The 20716-nt window shown below is 52.3% G+C and overlaps 8 protein-coding genes across 8 annotated transcripts; 6 read left to right on the forward strand and 2 right to left on the reverse strand.

Moving 5' to 3' along the window:
- Positions 1-654: 654 nt before the first annotated feature.
- pks1 (polyketide beta-ketoacyl-synthase) lies at positions 655-7688 on the forward strand. Its single transcript, XM_062889457.1, has 5 exons — positions 655-1393; positions 1465-2118; positions 2172-6756; positions 6815-7272; positions 7336-7688. The coding sequence occupies exons 1-5, from the start codon at positions 788-790 to the stop codon at positions 7393-7395; spliced, it is 6363 nt and encodes a 2120-aa protein (XP_062742951.1). The 5' UTR covers positions 655-787; the 3' UTR covers positions 7396-7688.
- A 30-nt stretch (positions 7689-7718) lies between these two features.
- QC762_400050 (uncharacterized protein) lies at positions 7719-9280 on the forward strand. Its single transcript, XM_062889458.1, has 2 exons — positions 7719-8411; positions 8479-9280. Exons 1-2 carry the CDS (start codon positions 7788-7790, stop codon positions 9127-9129), a joined length of 1275 nt encoding a protein of 424 aa, XP_062742952.1. The 5' UTR covers positions 7719-7787; the 3' UTR covers positions 9130-9280.
- Positions 9281-9477: 197 nt separating this feature from the next.
- OYE32_2 (NADH-dependent flavin oxidoreductase) lies at positions 9478-11157 on the forward strand. The gene is made up of 2 exons (XM_062889459.1): positions 9478-9905; positions 9964-11157. Exons 1-2 carry the CDS (start codon positions 9735-9737, stop codon positions 11059-11061), a joined length of 1269 nt encoding a protein of 422 aa, XP_062742953.1. The 5' UTR covers positions 9478-9734; the 3' UTR covers positions 11062-11157.
- QC762_400070 (uncharacterized protein) lies at positions 11104-14047 on the reverse strand. Its single transcript, XM_062889460.1, has 7 exons — positions 13643-14047; positions 13520-13585; positions 12951-13467; positions 12826-12888; positions 12563-12765; positions 12433-12499; positions 11104-12372 (listed from the first exon to the last, which is right to left on the reverse strand). The coding sequence occupies exons 1-7, from the start codon at positions 13920-13922 to the stop codon at positions 11355-11357; spliced, it is 2214 nt and encodes a 737-aa protein (XP_062742954.1). The 5' UTR covers positions 13923-14047; the 3' UTR covers positions 11104-11354.
- Positions 14048-14154: 107 nt separating this feature from the next.
- Positions 14155-16223, forward strand: QC762_400080 (uncharacterized protein). The gene is made up of 5 exons (XM_062889461.1): positions 14155-14787; positions 14843-15216; positions 15281-15337; positions 15418-15712; positions 15778-16223. The coding sequence occupies exons 1-5, from the start codon at positions 14282-14284 to the stop codon at positions 16037-16039; spliced, it is 1494 nt and encodes a 497-aa protein (XP_062742955.1). The 5' UTR covers positions 14155-14281; the 3' UTR covers positions 16040-16223.
- Positions 16224-16607: 384 nt separating this feature from the next.
- QC762_400090 (uncharacterized protein) lies at positions 16608-17288 on the forward strand (the record flags this gene model as incomplete). Its single annotated transcript, XM_062889462.1, has 1 exon — positions 16608-17288. The coding sequence occupies one exon, from the start codon at positions 16608-16610 to the stop codon at positions 17286-17288; it is 681 nt and encodes a 226-aa protein (XP_062742956.1).
- A 362-nt stretch (positions 17289-17650) lies between these two features.
- QC762_400100 (uncharacterized protein) lies at positions 17651-18475 on the forward strand (the record flags this gene model as incomplete). Its single annotated transcript, XM_062889463.1, has 1 exon — positions 17651-18475. The coding sequence occupies one exon, from the start codon at positions 17651-17653 to the stop codon at positions 18473-18475; it is 825 nt and encodes a 274-aa protein (XP_062742957.1).
- Positions 18476-18734: 259 nt separating this feature from the next.
- QC762_400105 (uncharacterized protein) lies at positions 18735-19662 on the reverse strand (the record flags this gene model as incomplete). The annotated part of the gene is made up of 2 exons (XM_062889464.1): positions 18735-19073; positions 19156-19662. 2 exons carry the CDS (start codon positions 19660-19662, stop codon positions 18735-18737), a joined length of 846 nt encoding a protein of 281 aa, XP_062742958.1.
- Positions 19663-20716: the final 1054 nt, after the last annotated feature.

The raw sequence follows: 20716 nt of genomic DNA on the forward strand, positions 1-20716 counted from the left end.
CACGACATCGGCTTTTCGGGGACCGGAACCTGCCACAGTCACTTATAAAGAACAGATTTGACGGCGATAGCGAGATATTTGGAAAATCCACGTCTTTACCTCCGACCACGTCATATAGTCCAAAAAGGAAGGAGAGCCAAGATTGGGGGTTTAATGTGGGCTGCAGGGACCAGTGTAGTCAGGTCAGGCATACATGCAACCCGTCATGTAAACAATGAGGTCAAGCGGCAAAGTCGCAGGTGGTGCAACTATCTTGGCAAAGCTTGACCTGTTGTCCAAAGGAAAAGTTGAGAGTGTTTCAACGAGGATGTGGAAAATGAGGGATGAGATGGAACAGTCTGTTCTCCTCGTTGTCCTTGGCTGGAGCAACAATCTGATAGTCATGAGGTCTCAGGCCGGAGCCTCTGGAATTTATCATCTCTTTATTGTTGGGAGCGTGAAGTGCTAACCTTTGACTATCGGCCGACCGTTTTTTGGCCGCCGAGTAGTGGCATTTGACTGGAATGGGTCACATTCACATGGTGGTATGGATGGCCAGGGCCAGTTGCCCGCCATTTTCTGGAGTGGAGTACTCCCTCCCTTGGTAAAGCAGGATACCTTAAAGTCTGGCCTCTTTCCTGCTTTTTCGACTTGCTTCTCCTCACACACACACATCAACTGCATTCAAGAAGGGAGCATCTCTTTGGCCTTTTGCACTTGTTATTTCAACATAGTCTGAAAAGTATCTCGAGTTGTTCACACAGCTGCCCTACCAACTTCGACAATCACCCATACCATCTACCTTAACATGGCCGACGTACTGCTCTTCCCCGGCCAGGGATCGACCTCACACTTTTCAGACCACGAGACTATCCATCAAATCCTGGACCAGCTTGGACAAGAGCAAGCCGTCTTTGATGGTTTTGTCCAAAGTTGCAAAGATCACTTCCAAGAGGAATACAACGCCCTTTCTCCAGAAGATCAATCATCAATTGGGAATCCTCAGGATATCACTGATTTTGTCCAAGACAGCAAAACATTTCTCACACCACCACCAGCCCTGCAGTCTCACCCTATCTTTGAGACAACCACATTGTTCATTAGACAGGTCTTGGAACTGATGTTATACCAGTCCCGAAGTGACGGGTCAGATCAGCCAGTTGAAACAGCAGGCGTCTGCACAGGTGTCTTACCCGCTGCCCTTGCTGCATCTTACCCATCCTACCTGTCCCCGCAGTTCGTCCGGGCAGCCGCCCAGTCTTATCGACTTGCCTTTTGGATCGGTCTTAGAGTGTCTCAATTTTGCAGCAAAGCAGCTGCTGATACATGGCGCGATCTTCCATGGGCATTAAGTATTTTCGGCTTGCCTGTTGACCAGGTAGAGAGGATACTCACCCAATACATTGACGAGATGGTATGGTACCTGATATCTAATGATCCTTACCTGGGTAACAACTACTGACATGTGATGTATTTGTTTTTCAGAGCACTACCCCGACTCCTCGGATCTCTGCAGTCTTTGCTGCCGACAACATTTCCCTCTCTGGTAGCGGCCCTTCGCTATCACAGTTCAAGACCATTGCAGCCTCACAGCATCCCTCAGCACATTTCCGATCACCTCACGTGCATGGTTACTACCACGGTGGCGCTGAGAGCGTTTGTCTGGTGAACCAAGTACTCCAGGACGTCCAAACAAGAGAGATTACCTTCCCTACCTGGCAATGCCTTCAAATTCCCCTTCGGTCCGTCGCTACCGGACAGTTACTTGATCCTATTGCCGCGGCCGCCAGCGGCTCCTCTCTTCTCGAAGTTGTCCTCCATAGCGTCTTTGTCGAAACTGTCGGATGGCTATACACAATCGGCTCTTTGACCCAATCACTCAGAGAAGGACTGGACAAGGATCCAGACACTCAATACAGGGTCATCGGCATGGGTCCTAACGCCAGCTCCTTGGTGAGAGACTTGAGAACGAGCATGCTAACTTCAAAAGTAAGCATCATCGAATCTTTTGGAGACTTTGCACTCAACAGCCCCCCCGAATCGTATGCCATTGTTGGGTTGTCTGTCAACTACCCAAAGGGAAATGGCCTGGATGAATTTTGGGAGACCCTGGTGAGAGGAGAATCCACTCTGTCTACTGTAAGTCAACAGCAGTGATTGTGCACATGGCCTCGGCGCTAACATGAGACCAGATTCCTGACAATCGTTTCGACATCACCAGCTATGGAAATAAGGATGACGGCAAAGGGAAGCCAAAACCTACACCCAACCATGGAAACTTTTTGGATGACGCATTCAAGTTTGACGCCGCCTACTTCAACATCTCACCAAGGGAGGCAAAGTGCATGGACCCCCAACAGCGCCTTCTTCTTCATGTTGCAGCAGGAGCTTTGGAAGATGCTGGCTACAGCCCCAACTCCACACCGACCTTCATCAAGGACAAGTTTGGTGTTTTTGTTGGTGTGGCTACAGGAGACTATGTTGACAATCTGAGGGAAGACATCGATGTTTACTACAGTCCTGGAACGCTCCGCGCCTTCCTAAGCGGCCGCATTTCTTATGCGCTAGGCCTCAAGGGACCATCGATAGTGTTCGACACGGCTTGCTCTTCATCCACGGTCGCACTGCACCACGCGTGCCAGTCTCTCAAGTCAGGGGAGTGCACGGTTGCCCTGGCGGGAGGCATAAATGTAATGTCGAGTCCCTACATGCACTTGGGGTTGTCTCGTGCACACTTCCTGTCACCCACGGGTCAGTGCAAGCCTTTCGATGTTTCGGCGGATGGATACTGCCGAGCAGAAGGAGCTGGCCTAGTCGTCGTCAAGAAACTCTCGGATGCTATTCGTGAAGGGGACCACATCCACGGCGTTATTCGTGGAATGGGTCTCAACCAGTGCGGCACTGCCAAATCCATCACCCATCCAGACGCTGCTACTCAGGCCGAGCTGTTCAACGAAGTCCTCTCTCGCAACCACATCGACCCAGACAGCATCTCACTGGTAGAGACTCACGGCACCGGAACACAAGCAGGGGACTTTGCCGAGATTACGAGTCTACAGTCCACCTTTGGCATGAGAGCTCCTGATAACCCCCTGTACATCTCGAGTGTGAAGGGAAATATTGGTCATGCGGAAGCGGCATCAGGACTTGCTGGTCTGACCAAGTTGCTGCTTGCCATGAGGGAGAAGAAGCTGCCACCACAAGCATCTTTCAAGACACTCAACCCTCGGCTCAAGAGCATCCGGGAGCACAACATTGTCATCCCCACCGTTCTGACCGATTGGACCACGAGAGACAAGACCCCAAGACGGGCACTCCTCAACAACTTTGGTGCTGCAGGCTCCAATGCCGTGCTGGTACTTGAGGAATACACCGGCAACACCCAGAAGCCGGTGAAGGCTGGTCGGAATAAAGCCGAGAAGGTGTCTAGATCGTCTCATATCCTCAACATCTCGGCCAAAACTCCGGCTGCACTGGAACATCTCAGAGAAGAGTACATCAGCTACATCAAGACATACCCCAATGTCAAGATAGAGGACCTGTGCTACACAGCCACCGCACGGAAGAGAAATGAAGGATACGCCCACAGAATCTCCGTCCTTGGCTCCAACGTGCAGCAGCTCGAGTCGCAGCTGAGACAGGAAGCGGTCACCCAGGTCGCCAATCTCAAGGTTGCCGGTCACCGAAAGACGTTGTTTGTGTTTTCTGGTCAGGGTGGCATCTACGCCGGCATGGGTGGTGAGCTTCTGCTGACTTCGCCACGATTCCGATCTGCAGTGGAGAGATGTGATGGAATTCTTACCGCAAATGGTTTCCCTGCTGTCTCGTCGTACCTCTTGGACTCGGAGAGCTGGAGAGCAGAACCCAAACCTGTGGTGGAACAAAGCGCCTGTTTTGTTATCGAGTACGCGCTGGCTCAGATGTTCATTCACTGGGGCCTCAAGCCTGATGCTGTCGTTGGGCACAGTATCGGAGAATACGCTGCTCTCGTGACAGCGGGCGCCCTGACTCTGGAGGATGGCCTTTTGTTTGTTGCCAAGCGCGCCAGTTTGATGACAGCCAAATGCCCAGCTGCTTCGTCCGGGATGATGGCCTGCGCATTGCCGGCGCGTGAGATAGAGTTTCTCCTCTCACAACACGGGTTTCCAGCTCTTAGTGTCGCCTGCGAGAACAGCCCAAAAGATTCTGTGGTTGCTGGGTCTCTCGATGAACTCACCAGATTCGGTGAGCTTGCAAGGGCCAACAAAATCAAGAATAAGTTGCTCGAGGTGGCCTACGGCTTTCATTCTCCTGCCATGGACCCCATTTTGGAGGAGATTGAAGCACATGCCGCGACTCTACGCCCCTGTCTGAGAGCAGAAGGTGCCGTCGACGTTGGCTTGAGCACTTATGGCAGACTCTTGGAGGCAGGGGAGCAGATCACATCTGCTTATTTTGCCAAGCAGACCAGGGGTACAGTGCAGTTCTCTCAGGTCGCACAGAAACTGGCGACAAAGCTGAATGGTAACAACGTGACGGTCCTTGAAGCCGGGTCATCTCCCATCACGCTCCCCATGGTGAAGGCAGCCTTCGACCCAAGCACGTCCCTTCTCCTTCCTTCTCTGCGTCCAAAGGATAAGCCATGGGTGGCACTGTGCACCATGTTGCGAACGCTCTTTCTCCACGGTGTGCCTGTTAAATGGAGAGAGGTATACGACACTTCTAGCAGGATGCTGTACCCCTTCCCACAGTATCCGCTCTATGGCGCCGAGTTTCTCATTCCGTTTCGAGAGCTTAAGAATGAAGTCGAGCTGGAGGGCTCTCTCCCGGCTTCACCAGAGCCCTTGTTCGAGTTTCTCACTTCTAGGGGGTCATCGCCCCCAGACAAGCCAGAAGTCACGTCGTTTTCAACGCCAGTCAAGCAGTTGGCGCCATTCATCAAGGCCCACGCAGTAGGAAACACTCCTTTGTGTCCCGCCTCGGTCTTCATGGAGTATGCGCTAGAGGGTGCTGTGGTGACGGACGATTCCCTTGCCAAAGCAACCATAGCTATGGAGGATATCACTTTCGACAAGCCTCTTGTATACGACGACAACTCGCCACCTTCGGACCTGCAGCTGCAGCTAGATCGCTCTCAGCAAGAGGGACAGATTTTCAGTTTCATGAGCGGAGCAAACCATGTTCACTGCTCTGGCACCCTTCGGCAAGCTTCGACCAAGTTTGTTTCGACCATCTTCTCACGCAAGGAAGCTTTTGTGAGACGTCAGAAAATGACTTCGTTCGAGTTTGGCGGCCGAGAGAATGCTAACTCCTTTTCCTCGCGTACCATCTACGAGCTCATCTTCCCGCGTGTCGTCGCCTATTCAGAGCCTTTCCTCACTTTGGACCGCCTTACGGTGAGCTCTACGGGTTTGGAAGGCTTTGGGCAGTTCCGCGTGAGTGGCCTATCACTCCAGGGCAGCTTTGTCTGTGCGCCCGCCTTCATCGATACCATGCTCCACGCCGCTGGGTTTATCGCCAACATCAAGGTCAATGACCAAACGGCATGCATCTGCACAAAGGTTGACCTGGCCATCTTACCAGAAGACAGCAACGATGTGTACGAGCGGGACCTGGACATTTACTGCAGTCTTGTGGACTTGGATGATGCCATTGTGGCAGATGCCTACGTGATGACAGAAGATGGCAAGGTGGTGAGTTGCGTGGAGGGCATGTCGTTCCGAAAGATCAACAAGGCTGGCTTCAAAGCAAGCCTGGCGAGGGCGGCAGGCAAGTCTGTTCCTGCAACGTCCAAGCGGGTAGCTGCTCCAGTTCCGGCCAAGAGAGCTCCTGGTCAGAAGCAGGAGCATGCTGCACGAGTTGAGCAGACACAGCAGTCGCCCGACATTGAACAGACCGTTATGGCAATGATCAAAGAAGTCTGTGGGGCTGGCGATGACACCCGGATGAGTACTACTCTTTCGGAGATGGGCGTTGACAGTCTCCTGTTCATCGAGCTGGCCGACGCCATCAGGCGTCAGCTTCCCTCTCTCCAAATCTCAACACATGAACTCGAGGCTTGCAATGCAGTCGGAGATCTGATGAACGTCATCAAGAAGGCTTCTGCCTCCGGTATCACGACGACGCACTCCTCGCCCTCCGTGTCCGAAGATGGCAGGGCGACCTTCTCTGACGCCTCCACGAGTTCCATCTCTACGCCTGTCACACCTCCTGATGGCGAAGAGACCAGCATCAAAGATCTCTTGGAAGATATCTGCGGACTGGATATCGCGGGAGTGGACAAGACAGCCCCACTGTCTACTCTCGGGATTGACTCGTTGCTCTCTATTGAACTGCAAGAGGAACTGCAATCCCGTCTTGGTCTTACCATCGACAACGGCCATGAAGGCATATCCGAGCTGAGAGTTGTCGACTTGGAGGTGCTGTATGCCAAGAAGCTTGCATCTCATCGTAGCCAGGGGCAGCTTCAGGGATTGGGTATCCGGCACACCACCGGGACCACCCCACCCCCCCATGCTTCCCAACGTGGTTTGGAGTCGGCCAATGACAGTGACTTCCCCACTCAACTGCAGACACAACAGTCGGATTCTCCCAAAGCCCCGTTGTACCTGTTCCATGATGGCAGCGGGTTGAGTAGCATGTACCGCCACCTCGACAGTCTGAACCGCAACATCTACGGGATTTACAGTATCGACGGCTCATATCCTGCAGAGAAACAGGCAAAGACAATACAAGAGCTCGCAACGCTCTACATAGACAAGGCAAAGCTGTCAAGGCAGCCCGAGATCCTCCTCGGTGGTAAGTTTCCCCGAAAAGCCGCCCGTTCGTGACAGGTTTCTAACCCGTTAAAACACAGGCTGGTCCTTTGGCGGTGTGCTCGCCTTCGAAGTCTCCCGACAACTTCGCGCCCACCACCCCAACGTCACCGTCAAAGGTGTCATCCTGATCGACTCCCCCCTGCCGATCAATCACGACCCTCTTCCTCAACAAGTCATTTGGCACGTTGTAGGCAGCAAAGGACGAGACTCTCCCCTGCGAAAGCAGATCCAAGCGCAGTTCTCACGCCATGCTGGCATGTTGGAACGGTACAGTCGGCAGCAACTTGAAGACATCAAGGGAGGAGGCGTGCCCTGCGCCATGCTCTTCTGCACCAAGACCATGAACACCGAGCGGGCATGCGGGGTAACGTATCCCTGGTTGAGTGATGGTGAGTACCGGTCCAAGGCGGTCGAGAGGTGGGAGACGGTCGTCGGGAGAAGATTGTTGGCTTTGGACCTGGACTGTAATCACTTTGAGGTTTTTGAGGATGGAAATGTGAGTGATTGTCAACAAATACTTCGTTGTTGTCAAGTGAAGAGATGCTGACGATCTGAGTAGATTGCTGAAGTATCAGAGAAGCTGGGGGGCGCATGTGCTTTGTTGGAAGGTCGATCTTGATTACCTCCTACCAGCTGGTACCAGGAGAGGATTTTGAGAATGATTGTTAAAAAAAGTAGCTTGCCAGAGAAAAAGAAGGGAGTTAGCATCAAGGGTAGCAATTTCATATACATAGGCACCTCATATTCAATGTCAGACGAGTATAACCCTGTATGTAAGACTGCACATGGTTTCAAGTCCAACTAGTACAACGTGTAGGCGAACTATTAGGTGCGAGAAGCCCGTGCCACTGCATTGTGACTCTTGAGTACCTACACGCGTCTGTAAGCGGATATTCTAGCGATGTGAGGACGTTTGTGTAGTATTGAGGAGAGGTGACGCGTCAATTTCCGTACCCCGACGGAAATATCACTTTTTAGTTAACCGACTAACATTGCTAAGGTACCTAACCGATGAGTGTTGACTGCAGTTTCTCGGGCCTGCTGTCAACACCGAGGGCCGAGGGAAGTCCGTGTATAAAGGTAGTGGTGCACAGCGGCTTTCAGATGCCCCATCCTGTGCTCGATACCATCGCGTTCTCGATGTCTACCCCACATATTGCCATAATTGGCGCCGGCCCATGCGGGCTCACGCTCGCGCAGCTTCTCGAGCACAAAGGAATTGCAAACTACATCGTCTACGAGCGAGATGACAGCCCTAACTCCAATCGTGCGGGGGGCAGCCTAGACATTCATCCCGAAACAGGCCAACGCGCCCTTCGAGAGGCCGGTTTATTCGACAAGTTCAAGGAGTGTGCGAGGTATGCCGACACTGCCTTTGCACTGGGCGACAAAAATGGCAACAGGATATTCCAAATGGGCGAAGGACGTGACGCCCCTGAGATCGACCGCGCCGAACTCCGCAAAATTCTGCTCGATGCCGTGCCTGAGGGCAAGATCAGGTGGGGGCATATTTTGAAAGAAGTGACGTTTGGAGATGATGGAAGGCCCCGGTTACGCTTTGAAAATGGGACAGTTTTGTCTGGGGTCAGGCTTGTTGTTGGAGCCGATGGGGCATGGAGCAAGGTGCGGCGGGTGGTAAGAAATCCCAGTCTCCTATCTAGTACCTATATACGACACTGACTACCTTACCTTCGTCGCCTAGATCACGAAAGCAACACCCCAGTTCGCTGGAAAAGCCTATCTCGAAGGAAGGATCCGCCGTGGCAACCCACTCTACAAAACCATGGCTGGAAAATTTGGCCCCGGAATGTACCTGGCCATCGGTGACAAAAAGATCACCATCACACAGAGGCAAGGCGACGGTTCCTACCGCATCTATTTTGGATTCCAAACTCCGGAGCATTTCTTCCGCACACTCGACCTCCAAAACGTTGAAGCCATTCGCGAGATGTTGCTTTCTTCCAAGTATTATGGAGATTGGGCAGAGGGAACCAAAGACCTCATCCGCCACGCAACCGACTTCTGGGCTTGGTCGCTATACACATTGTCGAAAGAGGACCTGAGCTGGAAGTCAGTCTCAGGAGCAACCCTCTGCGGCGACGCTGCTCATGTGACCGTCCCGAATGGAGAGGGGGTCAATCTCGCAATGGCGGACGCGTTGGAGTTGGCCACCAGCATTGCACAGCACGGGGTCGAAGAACTAAATGAAGCGGTTGCAGAATACGAGAAAGGCATGCTCGGGCGTGGTGCTGAAACGATTGCTCAGGGGGAGATGATGATTGAAGCTATGTTTGTGGAACGACCAGATATCTTTGTCCAAAAGTTTGGCCCGATCATGGGTCTGAATAATTGAGCCGGTCAAGAAGGGCAGGTAAGGTAGGTAGGTACCTTAGGTAGTAGGTAGAGCTGTTAGTCACCCGTAGACAACATGGATGATGAGGTTTGTTCATAATTTCGAATCGGGTCTTCGTTCCTCCGGTTGAGGGTACATTCATTGCGTTCAATTCTTCCCCTGGTCTTCGCTACCTATTTTTTGGAGAGGTCCCGCATCGCCACTTCGCGTGGGTCTTGGCAATCCGCTGATGGTCTCACGCGTTCGGGATGGGCCGACCTGAAAGATGGCTAACAATATTGATGACATTGCTGTTGGCACAGGGTCTCCTATCACATCTCCTTGAAACAGATGACATCATTCCACCTCAATGGCGGATAAAAAAGTCCCGGAGCAGTGGATACTGCCGGGCCGCTCCACATGCTAGCGCCCACGAAGTGGAACATCACCAGTTCTTCTCTTCTTCGAAATCGAGGCGGTGAATCTTGGCTCAGGGTCGATTTCAAAGCAAAGTGGGTCTTTTTGACGAGTTTCGGTCTGAAGATTGGGTATAAAAGACTTTGCTGATGGTCAAGAATTATGTTGTAATTAACTAAGTTGAGACAAATCCCAACAACACTGGCACCATGACACTCCTAGATATCGTCGTTGAGCCTGCACCGGGGCTCTCATACTTTACCCCCGCTCAGAACCCCCCAGCGGGAACCGCCCAAGATCCTCAAACAAGCGGCAAGCCTGTCCCAAAGCTCTTCCAGCCCCTTACCATCCGGGGAGTAACATTCCAGAACCGTTTGGGAGTATGTATTTCCTCATCCAGTCGTTATCTCTATCACCTATGATTAACACCATCCCCAGCTTGCGCCATTATGCCAGTACTCGGCCCAAGATGGACACATGACTGACTACCATATTGCTCATCTTGGTGGCATCGCCCAACGCGGCCCTGGCATGATGATGATCGAAGCCACCTCGGTCTCTCCCGAAGGCCGCATCACCCCACAGGATGTTGGCTTGTGGAAGGACTCCCAGATTGGGCCCATGAAGCGCGTCATCGACTTTGTTCACAGCCAAAACATCAAGATTGGCGTCCAGATTGCCCACGCCGGCCGCAAGGCGTCCACAGTTCCCCCTTGGCTCATGAACCAGGGAATTGTTGCGACTGCCAAGGTGGGAGGATGGCCAGACGGCGTCATCAGCCCCTCAGATGTTGCCTTCAACGAGCATTACTGCCAGGCAAAGGCCATGAGTAAGGGGGATATCGAGCAGTTCAAGAAGAACTGGGTTGCTGCCGTCAAGAGGGCCATGGCTGCCGGGGCGGATTTCGTCGAGATCCACAACGCCCACGGGTACTTGCTGAGCTCTTTCCTTAGCCCACATGCGAACAGAAGAACCGACGAATATGGCGGCAGCTTTGAGAACCGCATCAGACTCAGCCTGGAAATTGCCAAGCTCACAAGAGAGGCAGTGGGCGAGAACGCACCCGTCCTCCTCCGTGTCTCTGCTACCGACTGGGTCGAGGAGACTTTGCCGGAGGAGAGCTGGACAGCCGAGGACACGGTCAAGTTTGCCCAGGCCCTTGCTGCTCAGGGATGCGTTGATTTGATCGACATTTCTTCGGGTGGTGTCCACCCAGCTCAAAAGATTGTATCAGGCCCCGCATTCCAGGCACCATTTGCCGTGGCCGTCAAGAAGGCCGTCGGCGACAAGATGCTTGTGGCCACTGTTGGCTCCATCACCAATGGAAGACAGGCAAACAAGCTCTTGGAGGAGGATGGACTTGACGTTGCGCTCGTTGGTCGCGGTTTCCAGAAGGACCCTGGTCTGACGTGGACTTTCGCCCAACATGTCGACACAGAGATCGCCATGGCCAGTCAGATTAGATGGGGTTTCACCAAGCGTGGCGGGTCGGCCTATATTGATCCATCAGCATACAAGCAGAGTATCTTTGAGTAAGAAGAAGACCTCCCACACAAAGGACAAGATAACACAAATTTACTGGTCTGCATGATCACGCGGGTAGCGTTTGATGCTTCTGACAAAAAAGAGTACATTTTCTAAGAAGTTATTTTGAAGCTTGAACCCAAACATACCCCTGAGCTCCCTGTGCTGTGTTGAAGCCCTGGAAGGCCTTTAAATGCCCGTCGAAGCCAGTGTTGAATGCCTACCTACCTGCCCGGCTCCAGTGTATCATGGTTCCCAACCATAACTCCACAACAAATCATAACGACTAACTACATGTCTATACCTTATACCGGGACCAGAAAGCCATCAAAGTACCCCCCGATCTTCTCCGCCTCATGCGGAAACGCAGTCACCCCAACCCACAGATCAGGTCTGATGACCACCACGCCCCCTTTGGTATGGTTAGCCCCATATGTCGTGTGCGCATCTTCGTCAGGTTGCCTGTCATCAAACACCACCTTTGCTCCAAGCTTATGCGTTAGATCATCAAGCAGAGCGTCATCGCCTGCCTCAAATGGCATGCGTTTCACCACCACCGTCAAGGTAAATCTGTCTTGGCCACCATAACGAGTCCAGAAACCAGTCTTACTTGACATCACAGATGACAACTTTGCTATGTTGTTGCGGACCTGCTCTCCCCTAAATGAGGAGCCGAAGATTAGGATGTGGAATTTCGGTGGTCCCTCGAACAGATCGTAGAGATACCCGGTCTGGTTATCAGAAAAACAGAGACGGGGGTTGGGCGCCCTGACGCCGTTGTTGAGCTTGACCGGGGCCGGTGAAGAGAGGAGGGGGGCGGTTTGGGGAGCAATGGGAGATGTTGCGTAAGGGCAATCGACACCCAGGAGGAACTGCCCATGAGCTTGGAAGAACTGGGCGAGGAAGTTCAAGGCATCTTCTTGTGTTCGTGGAGGAGAATCTGCTGACGCAGAAGTAGACTCGACGTGGAGGTGGACTTGCTTGCTGTCGCCGTTGGCGTCACTGCTGTGGCCGTTGACTCCGTTGGTGTGCCCGTTGGTGTGCCCGTTGGTTTGGTGGCCGTTTGCCTTGGAGCTTGATCCGAGCGCGTCAAAGTTGCGAAGGTTGGGCACAGGCATGGCTGAACCGGTGACAAAGCGAAGGTATGCTCCCGAAACCTCAATTACACGAACTGCGTGCTCTCTTCGCTCCAGGCTGTATGTTGGAAGAAGAGCCTGTGGATCAGCAAGGTTTTTGGCGGCGAGACCCAGCTTCCATGCAAGGTTTGCTGCATCGAGAATGGATGCATTTAACCCAAATGCACCCATGACGCTATGGACGTGACTGTTGCATGGTCAATCTTTGTATGGATAGGTAGTAGGCACTTGGTAAGAGATTACTCACGCTGCATCACCGACCAGGTGGACTCGGTTGTCATGGGACGAATAAGAACGAGCCACTCGCTCAGAGACTGTAAAGTTTTCATGTTGTCAGTTCTGATAGACAGCTAGGGGCAGTTGAGACCAAGACCTACTCTTCCAGATGGCAAACCAACTAAGTGGTGCTGCAAACTTCAGCTTGTAAGGGGCAAAAATTCTGTTGGCTTGTTCCAAAACTTCTTCAGGGGTGACGGTCTCAATCTCGACGCGTCCGCCAGCCTCTGCAAATGATGCGTCACTTTGCTGCCTTGCAGCTGCGATGGGCCCGGTCTGCGAAACATCCAGCTGGGTGTACAATCTTGGCCAGGCGTTAGCTCATAGACCTTAACTTTCCCTCGATTGAATCATAAGAGCGTACCTGATGTACCCATCTTCTCTTGGGATAATAACACAGCCTCCATGCTTGGAACTGATTACCGACCTGTTTCTGAGGTGTCAGCGCCCATCACGATGCGCATACTAGGAGCCAACAACAAGGCATACCCGAATACCCAGGCGTGGGGGTAGTCAGTTTCAAAAACGCAGTCCATAATACCCCAGTAAATATCTGTGCTGACACCATCAAACGGAATGCTCAAGCTCTTCCGGATGGAACTCGCAGCACCATCGCTTCCAACCAAGTATTTTGCGCGCACAATGTCCTCCTGTCCTGTCCGCTCATTCTTGACCGTAGCTCTGACCGGATATTCACCTTGGCCCTCTACCGTGTACTTGGACAGGATTCGTTCTCGCTCGACCAAGGACTTGTGCCTGGCCAAGTCCCGGATAAAGATTCGTTCGATCTGACCCTGCGTGATGATATGCAATCCACGATAACGCGAATCACACTGATGAGAACGGTTGAACAGTAGCTTCTTGCCATCAAGATAGATGGCTGTTCGTTCAATCAGTGGTCCTTCCTCGGCAATCTCGGAGGCAAGCCCCCAAGTAGCTACTGTCTCCAGAAAGCGTGGTTGGACACCATCGGCGCGTCCGGCGATCAAGGGGGTAGGTGCTTTGTCTGAGCTGGTGTTAGAAAGACTTGATGCACAAGCACGCCATGTAGAACTAACCGATGATGCGGAACGAGACTCCTTGTCTTGCTAGACTGAGTGCCACCTCTAGTCCGCTGGGGCCAGCTTCGTCGCTGTTAGTTACCTGTTTTTGTGATATGGTGTTGGTGTGGAAAGGCTTACCGCCGACAATGAGGACATCGACCTCGTCTAACGGTTTCCACCAGTCAGGCGTTCCATGGGGGTTGTTAGTCCCGTCAAACAAAGTGGGCCATGTTCGAATGACATTGATTCCGACCCGGTTGTGTGCCGTGGAAGTCAGAAGCTCCTTGGATGGCGGCGTGACGAATGAGTGAGGATCATCATCCTGTTCGTCGTTCTTCCAGACCCACGGTGTTGCAGATGCTTGAATGGGCTTCTTGAACCCGTTTTCCCAGGTGTGAGGTGGAAGTGCGCGAGCCATTGTGTCGATCTTGGCAGGATAAAATGATGTGAGTAGAGGTTCAGCGAGGCACGAGTGCTAGGTAGGTATTGACAATAAAACTTCTTATTTCACATACATCTGATTCCGGTCACTTCGGGGCTGGATCGGCCCGTTGACGATCGGCAAAGGTCCGGGTGCACCAACTCCGGTCCTCGCCGTCGACCCCCATGGACCGGAATGCTTGGCTTTGTAAAATCCGACAAGTCGGGACCGAGTGCCGACACGGGAATCGTCATGATGGTATCTGTGTTCAAGTTTAAATAAAGACTGGTTCTGAGCCCTACCCCTTCCCTTTGATCTTGAACAATTTCGATTCAGACTCGTTCACAACTTCCATCATGGCGATCACGCAAGCAAACATTGACCCCACCTCTCAAACCCTCTTGCAACTGTCTTCTCTGATCCAGAAGACAATTAATTCTTATATCTCCCATCGCCAGTCCACCATCGTTTCCTCCACCACCGAAGATGGTCTTGGTATCCCTTCGCGCCCCCTGTTTGATGCTCAACGGACACTCTTGGCGGCGGCAGGAAAACTCACGGAGCTTGTTTCGAGTCCTCAGACACGTCTGATTGAGGTTGCTAATCAGTACTTCGAGGCACGGGCTCTGCACGTTGTCGCCGACAAGCGCATCCCCGATATCCTGGCCAAGCGCGAGAAAGGCGTTTCCGTCACCGAGTTGACCCAAGAGGTGGGCATCGAGGCGCGAAAGTTGTCCAGACTCCTTCGCTGTCTCTGCTCCATCCACATTTTCAACGAAATCGAGGAAGATGTTTTTGCCAATAATGACATCTCCCGAGCTCTGGTCGGGAACGAGCCCCTCAGGGCTTACATTATGCTCTTGTAAGTGATGCGCTGCCTTTCATCTGCAACCGCTGACTAACACGACCGCAACAAGTGGCTTGGACTTGTATACTGCTTCCGACCACCTTCCTCGCTATCTTTCGGACCCCGAAAAAGGCCATTCGTACGCGGTTGAGGTCACCCCGTGGCAGGATGCTGTTAACACCGACAAGCCCCGTTGGGACTGGCTTGAGGAGAAAGCCAAGGCTGGTGATCTCAAAGCCCTCTGTGAGAACGGAACCAACGGTGCCACCAGCTCTTATCCCGGCTCTTTCGGCAACACTCTGCAAGAAGGCCTCACCTCTGTTGCCGCCAGTGGTAAAACAAATGGTGAAGCAGCCAATACTTTGGTGGCAAGACCAGAGCATGCCATTTTCGGGCTGGCCATGCTGGGTGGTGGCAGAGTCTATGGCAAGGCTCACCTGTTTGGTAAGATGAGCACAATCATGTCAAATTCACAGTCAAGTCAGCCAAAACTAACCTTTTGTGTTAGATTTCCCTTGGGGTGAATTGGGCGACGCCACTGTTGTCGACGTCGGCGGTGGAGTTGGTACGTGCACCCCTCGACCTCCTGGCCCCTTTCGAGGCCCATCTCTCGCAATCAAGGCAGCTAACATGAAAGTCAAACAGGCTCTTTCAGTATGGAGCTTTCTCGCCTTTACCCCAACCTCAACTTCGTTGTCCAAGACCGCGCTCCAGTCCTCCAGCAAGCCGAAACTGAGGTCTGGCCAAAGGAACACCCCAAAGCTTTGCAATCGGGCAAGGTCAAGTTCTGGCCTCACAACATGTTTGAGCCCAACCCAGTGAAGGGGGCAGATGTGTACTGGCTGCGGTACATCATGCACGATTGGTCCGATGATTATTGCGTGCAGATCTTAAGTGCTATCAAGCCGGCTATGGGACCGCACAGCCGAATTCTCATCTGGTGAGATTTTCGTCTTCTTGAAACATCAGTAGTTAAAAGGTATAGCAGCTAATGTCTGGTAACAGCGATCAAGTAATGAATACCACTTTTGGCTCGGCCGAGATCGAACCAGCGCCCGCGCCCTTGCCGGCCAACTGGGGGTATTACACACGGTACTCCCACCAGCGCGATTTGGCCATGTTGTCAATTATCAATGGCATCGAGAGAAAGCCAGCTGAGTTCAAGGACATTATCGAGCGCGCTGGTCTCAAACTACGCAAGATTTGGGATTGTAGAAGCCAGGTTGGTTTGGTTGAGGTGGTGTTGCCTGATTCGCAGCTTGCATAACTGGTCTCCCTCTCATTGTAAAGTCATTTAGTCGTTGGGTTTAGGATGTGTAGAGGAAGCTAGCAACTCATAAGGGATGGAATATGCGTTGGATGAAACCAAGGATTTCACATCTTGAGATGAGCCGGTATTTGCGCAATGTTGATCAGAATGGACTCGCATTATGAACCTCGGACTGGTTTAATTTCAGGCTCCAACGCAACATGGCAACACGCAGCCCCACTTGTGCTCCGAATGGAGTAACAAATCGATTTGCGGTTCAATCGAAATCCGAGTCTAAGGTGATCCTACAAGCCGAAACAACAAGCACTTCATCCTCCAACGGGCAATCCGCAATCCGATGGTGTGGCTGCTTCATGAACGAGGAAGATCTGTTTGGTGTTGGTATCTCTGTGGGATATTCGCCTATCTGTGATAGTGGTCAGACTTCGGGTGTATTCTTCAGACGACAGCAGCTATAAAACTCTCTCCAACTCCCTCCATTTACCGTAAAAAGGATCAGTCTGAGCACCACACTTTTCCAACATCATCTCACATTACACTCTCCCTTCAAGTTCTCAGTACCATCATGGTCAAAACTACAAGCATTCTGTCCCTTATTGTGGTAGCCGCCTTTCGGCTCCCGGGGGCTGACGGTAAGCCCTGCCCTCCTTTGGGCGCGGTTCTACCCCCCCCAAGGCGACCTAGCAAAGATTCAGTCGTCGCGGAAGCTGTGAAGAGTCTTGAAGCTGTATTTGCGAGCATGACATCCCGTTACAACGCATCAGCTGTCTCCATCGGTGTTCGATCAATTCACGAAGATGTTCCGTTGGTCGACCTTCATTACACACCGCCGATCAAGAACAAGAATGGCACAGAGGAGGTTACGGCTGACACTGTCTATCGTATTGGCAGTTGTACCAAGCTCTTCACTGTCCTTTCTCTGCTCCAGCAGACCAAGATCCGGTGGGATGAACCCGTTACGAGATACCTTCCTGAGCTTGAAGAGAATCAAGTCCATGGAACAGAGATTGAGGCAGTACAGTGGCAACATGTTACTATTGGTGCATTAGCATCTCATGTTTCGGGAATTGGAAGGGACCTTGCTTTTGATCTGGCAAACTTTCCTTCCTTTCCAGCTGAGAAGATGGGGCTTCCGCCATTACAAGAGAAAACGAGAGCGCGGCACTGCTCTGGGCTGGGGAACACGACAGCCTGTGAAGAAGAGGGTGAGAGGCTTTCTGGTAGTGAGATGTATTGCGAGTGCTAATAACCAGCTACCTAGACGTCCTCAAAAACATGCCGCGCCGGCATCCTCAGTACGCCCCTTACACCGCACCGCTGTACTCCAACGTTGGGATCACATTGCTTGGACTCGTTGTCGAGAAAGCCACAGGCCAGAGCCTGGATCAACTTCTCAGAGAAAAGATTCTTCTTCCAGCAGGCATGGAAAAGACGTCTCTGAACGAGCCACCAGCTCCAGACAAGGAGGGGTTTATCCCAGCTGATGACCCAACCTGGTTCACCAAGACCGGCACTTTTGCGTCGTACGTTCTCTTCTCCTCTTCCGCTTTTCATCCCGAGGGGACGTTTCATTGTCTAAACTGATAAAATAAATCTAGATCTGGCGGCATGTACTCTTCCACCCGCGACATGCTGTCGTTCGGCGCGGCGATCCTCTCCAACAGACTCTTGTCCCCCCTCGCCACGCGAAAGTGGCTGTCTCCAACCACCTTCACATCCTCTCGCGGCCATGTGCTGGGAGCGCCATGGGAAATCCAGCGTGCCGACCGACTCGTGCCAGATGGAAGAGTGGTAGACATCTATACCAAGGCTGGTGATCTTGGACTATACCACACTATGTTCGCTCTTGTTCCAGACTACGATATTGTCGTCAACGTTATGACTGCTGGCAAAGAGGTCACCGATGAATTCTTTGTTCAGTCAGATGTCATCTCACAGACGCTGAAGGCAATTATCCCGGCACTAGACGCAGTCACAAAGCAAGAGGCTAAGAAAAACCTTGCGGGCATCTACCAGGACAAGGAGAGTGATTCTGTGGTGGAGTTGGAAGTCGATGATGGTCCAGGTCTGGCGATCAAAGAGTGGACGGTGAAGGGCTTCAATGTATTGGGAAACTTTACTTTCTACAATATTGCCGCCAGTGGGAGAACGCTGCCTGGGATCGCGAGGTTGTATCCTTCGAGTCTCAAGGCGGGTAGCCAAAAGTTGTGGAGAATGGTGTTTGATCAGGTAGATGACGAGAGAGGTGAGCCCTTTGATGAGGAAGCTGTTTACCCTGACGCCCGGTGCGTGAATTGGGGTACCATGGATAGGTTTACTTATGACTTTGTGGGGTTGGAGGAATTTGTCATGACGGTTGGGAAAGATGGTGCGGCAAAATCGCTGAGTCCGGTGGGCTTCGGGGTTTCACTCGCCAAACAGGAGTACATGTAAACCACTTCATTATCAGAGGTTTTCACAACTGAGCGGTCAACAGGGTAGCGTAATGTCTAATTTAATGTTTCAGTCCATGACATCTTTCGCCTTCAACAAATGAGATTCATTCAGCGCTGCGCAACTATGAATAAACATTAGGTACATAGGTAGCTACCTGTCAAAAGAAAGAAAAAATGAATGTGATGGTAGGAATCCTGCGGGCATATAGCAACTGACCAAGATCAGTAGCATTCAAACACGTGACAGCGCAGAAGTGTCACGTCCAATCCTGTTGTTGTTCACGGACGACCTCCAAATCCACGGGCGCCAAAACCCCCACCATATCCTCCATATCCTCCATACCCTCCAAAACCACGGGCACCAAACCCTCCATAACCGCCATATCCTCCATATCCCCCAATGCCACGCACTCCAAACCCATATCCTCCATAACCACCATAGCCATATCCAGGGTACCCAATTCCCCGGACGCCAAATCCGCCATATCCATATCCCCCAGGATACCCAAGTCCATAGCTGAGGTAAGGGATAGCGGTTGGTCCAATAGGTCCCGGGGGTCCTGGGGGTCCGACGACGCCCACCCCGGGAGCACCCACTGGCCCAGGGGGTCCAGGGATGCCAGGACCGCCGGGAGGACCAACAGGACCAGGAGCACCAGGTAGACCAGGAGGACCGACGGGACCGGGACCGCCAGGGAGACCGGGAGGACCGACGGGACCGGGACCGCCAGGGAGACCGGGAGGACCGACGGGACCGGGACCGCCAGGAAGGCCAGGAGGACCTACTGGACCGGGACCGCCAGGCATTCCAGGAGGTCCTGGAGGACCAATACTGGAGATTCCTGGCGGTCCAGGAGGTCCAGGTGGTCCTGGTGGTCCAGGAACGACAACCTCCCCGCACGTGGTGCACGGACTGCTCTGAATAACTTCTGGAACGGCGGCGACTTGGACACCACCGCACCCGCTACCTGTGCAGCTACCACATCCGCCACCACCGCACCGTTCTTCGAGAAGAGCCCGCTCTTCTATAGTAGCTCCCTCCTCATTAGGAGCGCGTTGTTCCAGATGTTCCAGATAAGCGTTTCGTTGTTCCAAGGCAGAACGATCCTCAACAGGAAGTGGTGCTGGGACCGCCAGGGCCAGAGGGAGAGCCCATGCTAAAAGGAGGGATGTATTGGGTCTCATTTCTTGTTATTTTTGTTGTAATGAGATGTTGTTCTTTTCGTTCGTTTGCAGTGAGAGGAGCTTAGGAAAAAGCAGTGTGGGTGCAAGCGGTGCGGTGGGATGATGCAGCCGGCTGCGATAGAAATTGGATGTGGACAAGAAAACAGTTTCAAGATTGAGATATAAGAAAATCCAGCCGTGAATGATGGTGAGGGGGCTTTTGCCAGCAAAAGTGCAAGTTGGAAACTGTTTGCTGGGCGTGACAAAGTTCGAGGAGAAGTATGAAGGCATGAGCAATGTTAAGTACTGCCACCTATTCAATATCTCCCCCAGAACCTTGCATGCAATTGGATGCATGCTCTCATCAACCAGATCCCTTTACACAAGCATCAGCATCATCTGATATCATTTCAATCGTCATCAAAATTTCTTGACCAAACGCAATGCAGACGGGCGAAATGATCGTTGTGCACAGCGTGTCGAACCGCAGGTTACATAACGGGTGACCATGCTTGCAAATCTCGACAGTTGCTATTCTCGCACTGCGGTATGGTCTCTCTCGTCTTGCAGTCAGGCGGCACTCTGACGTTCCGCACAGATATATGTGATGCGAATTGCGTTGGCCTACAGGCACATGGGCTCGTAAACGACTGCAGCCGGTTTCTGAGCACCCAAAGCGTAGGCCGTGCTAAGCCTGCAAGACATGCAATGCATAACATTGGCTGAACTTTTCCATCCACTCTGATGTAGATCTCGATTGCTTCAAGAGATGAACGTGAAATAGACTTTTGTCGTCCCAGCATGGAATGGGGGTTAAACGAACCTGTGGCTTTAGTTGAGGATACTTAGGTAGGTACCTTACTTTAGACCCCTGGACCCCTAACCCCCTGAATCCCTACACCCACCTCACAAAGCCGAAATAAATTGAAATAGGATTTTGTGGTTCCATATATCCCTATCCAACACCAGAAGGTGCCTAGATACTCTTCTTGACATCCAAACAGGGCCACATCATTGGTAGCTCTCCTTGCCAGCGTGGCACCCGCCCTTTTCATGTTTGTCGTCAAAATGTTGT

This window comes from Podospora pseudocomata, chromosome 4, assembly GCF_035222375.1.
Source record: "Podospora pseudocomata strain CBS 415.72m chromosome 4, whole genome shotgun sequence".
NCBI classification, from domain to species: domain Eukaryota; kingdom Fungi; phylum Ascomycota; class Sordariomycetes; order Sordariales; family Podosporaceae; genus Podospora; species Podospora pseudocomata.

What these genes read in the sequence shown, in the direction of transcription:
- pks1 (XM_062889457.1), top strand. Translation starts at nt 788, where the DNA reads ATGGCCGACGTACTGCTCTTCCCCGGCCAGGGATCGACCTCACACTTT. An exon ending in CCCAATACATTGACGAGATG is followed by an intron (nt 1,394 to 1,464) that starts GTATGGTACCTG and finishes TTTGTTTTTCAG; the next exon opens with AGCACTACCCCGACTCCTCG. An exon ending in AGGTTTTTGAGGATGGAAAT is followed by an intron (nt 7,273 to 7,335) that starts GTGAGTGATTGT and finishes CGATCTGAGTAG; the next exon opens with ATTGCTGAAGTATCAGAGAA.
- QC762_400050 (XM_062889458.1), top strand. Translation starts at nt 7,788, where the DNA reads ATGAGTGTTGACTGCAGTTTCTCGGGCCTGCTGTCAACACCGAGGGCC. An exon ending in GGAGCAAGGTGCGGCGGGTG is followed by an intron (nt 8,412 to 8,478) that starts GTAAGAAATCCC and finishes TTCGTCGCCTAG; the next exon opens with ATCACGAAAGCAACACCCCA.
- OYE32_2 (XM_062889459.1), top strand. Translation starts at nt 9,735, where the DNA reads ATGACACTCCTAGATATCGTCGTTGAGCCTGCACCGGGGCTCTCATAC. An exon ending in CATTCCAGAACCGTTTGGGA is followed by an intron (nt 9,906 to 9,963) that starts GTATGTATTTCC and finishes CACCATCCCCAG; the next exon opens with CTTGCGCCATTATGCCAGTA.
- QC762_400070 (XM_062889460.1), bottom strand. Translation starts at nt 13,922, where the DNA reads ATGGCTCGCGCACTTCCACCTCACACCTGGGAAAACGGGTTCAAGAAG. An exon ending in CGATGTCCTCATTGTCGGCG is followed by an intron (nt 13,586 to 13,642) that starts GTAAGCCTTTCC and finishes ACAGCGACGAAG; the next exon opens with CTGGCCCCAGCGGACTAGAG. An exon ending in AGAGAAGATGGGTACATCAG is followed by an intron (nt 12,766 to 12,825) that starts GTACGCTCTTAT and finishes CGCCTGGCCAAG; the next exon opens with ATTGTACACCCAGCTGGATG.
- QC762_400080 (XM_062889461.1), top strand. Translation starts at nt 14,282, where the DNA reads ATGGCGATCACGCAAGCAAACATTGACCCCACCTCTCAAACCCTCTTG. An exon ending in AGGGCTTACATTATGCTCTT is followed by an intron (nt 14,788 to 14,842) that starts GTAAGTGATGCG and finishes GACCGCAACAAG; the next exon opens with TGGCTTGGACTTGTATACTG. An exon ending in CACAGCCGAATTCTCATCTG is followed by an intron (nt 15,713 to 15,777) that starts GTGAGATTTTCG and finishes GTCTGGTAACAG; the next exon opens with CGATCAAGTAATGAATACCA.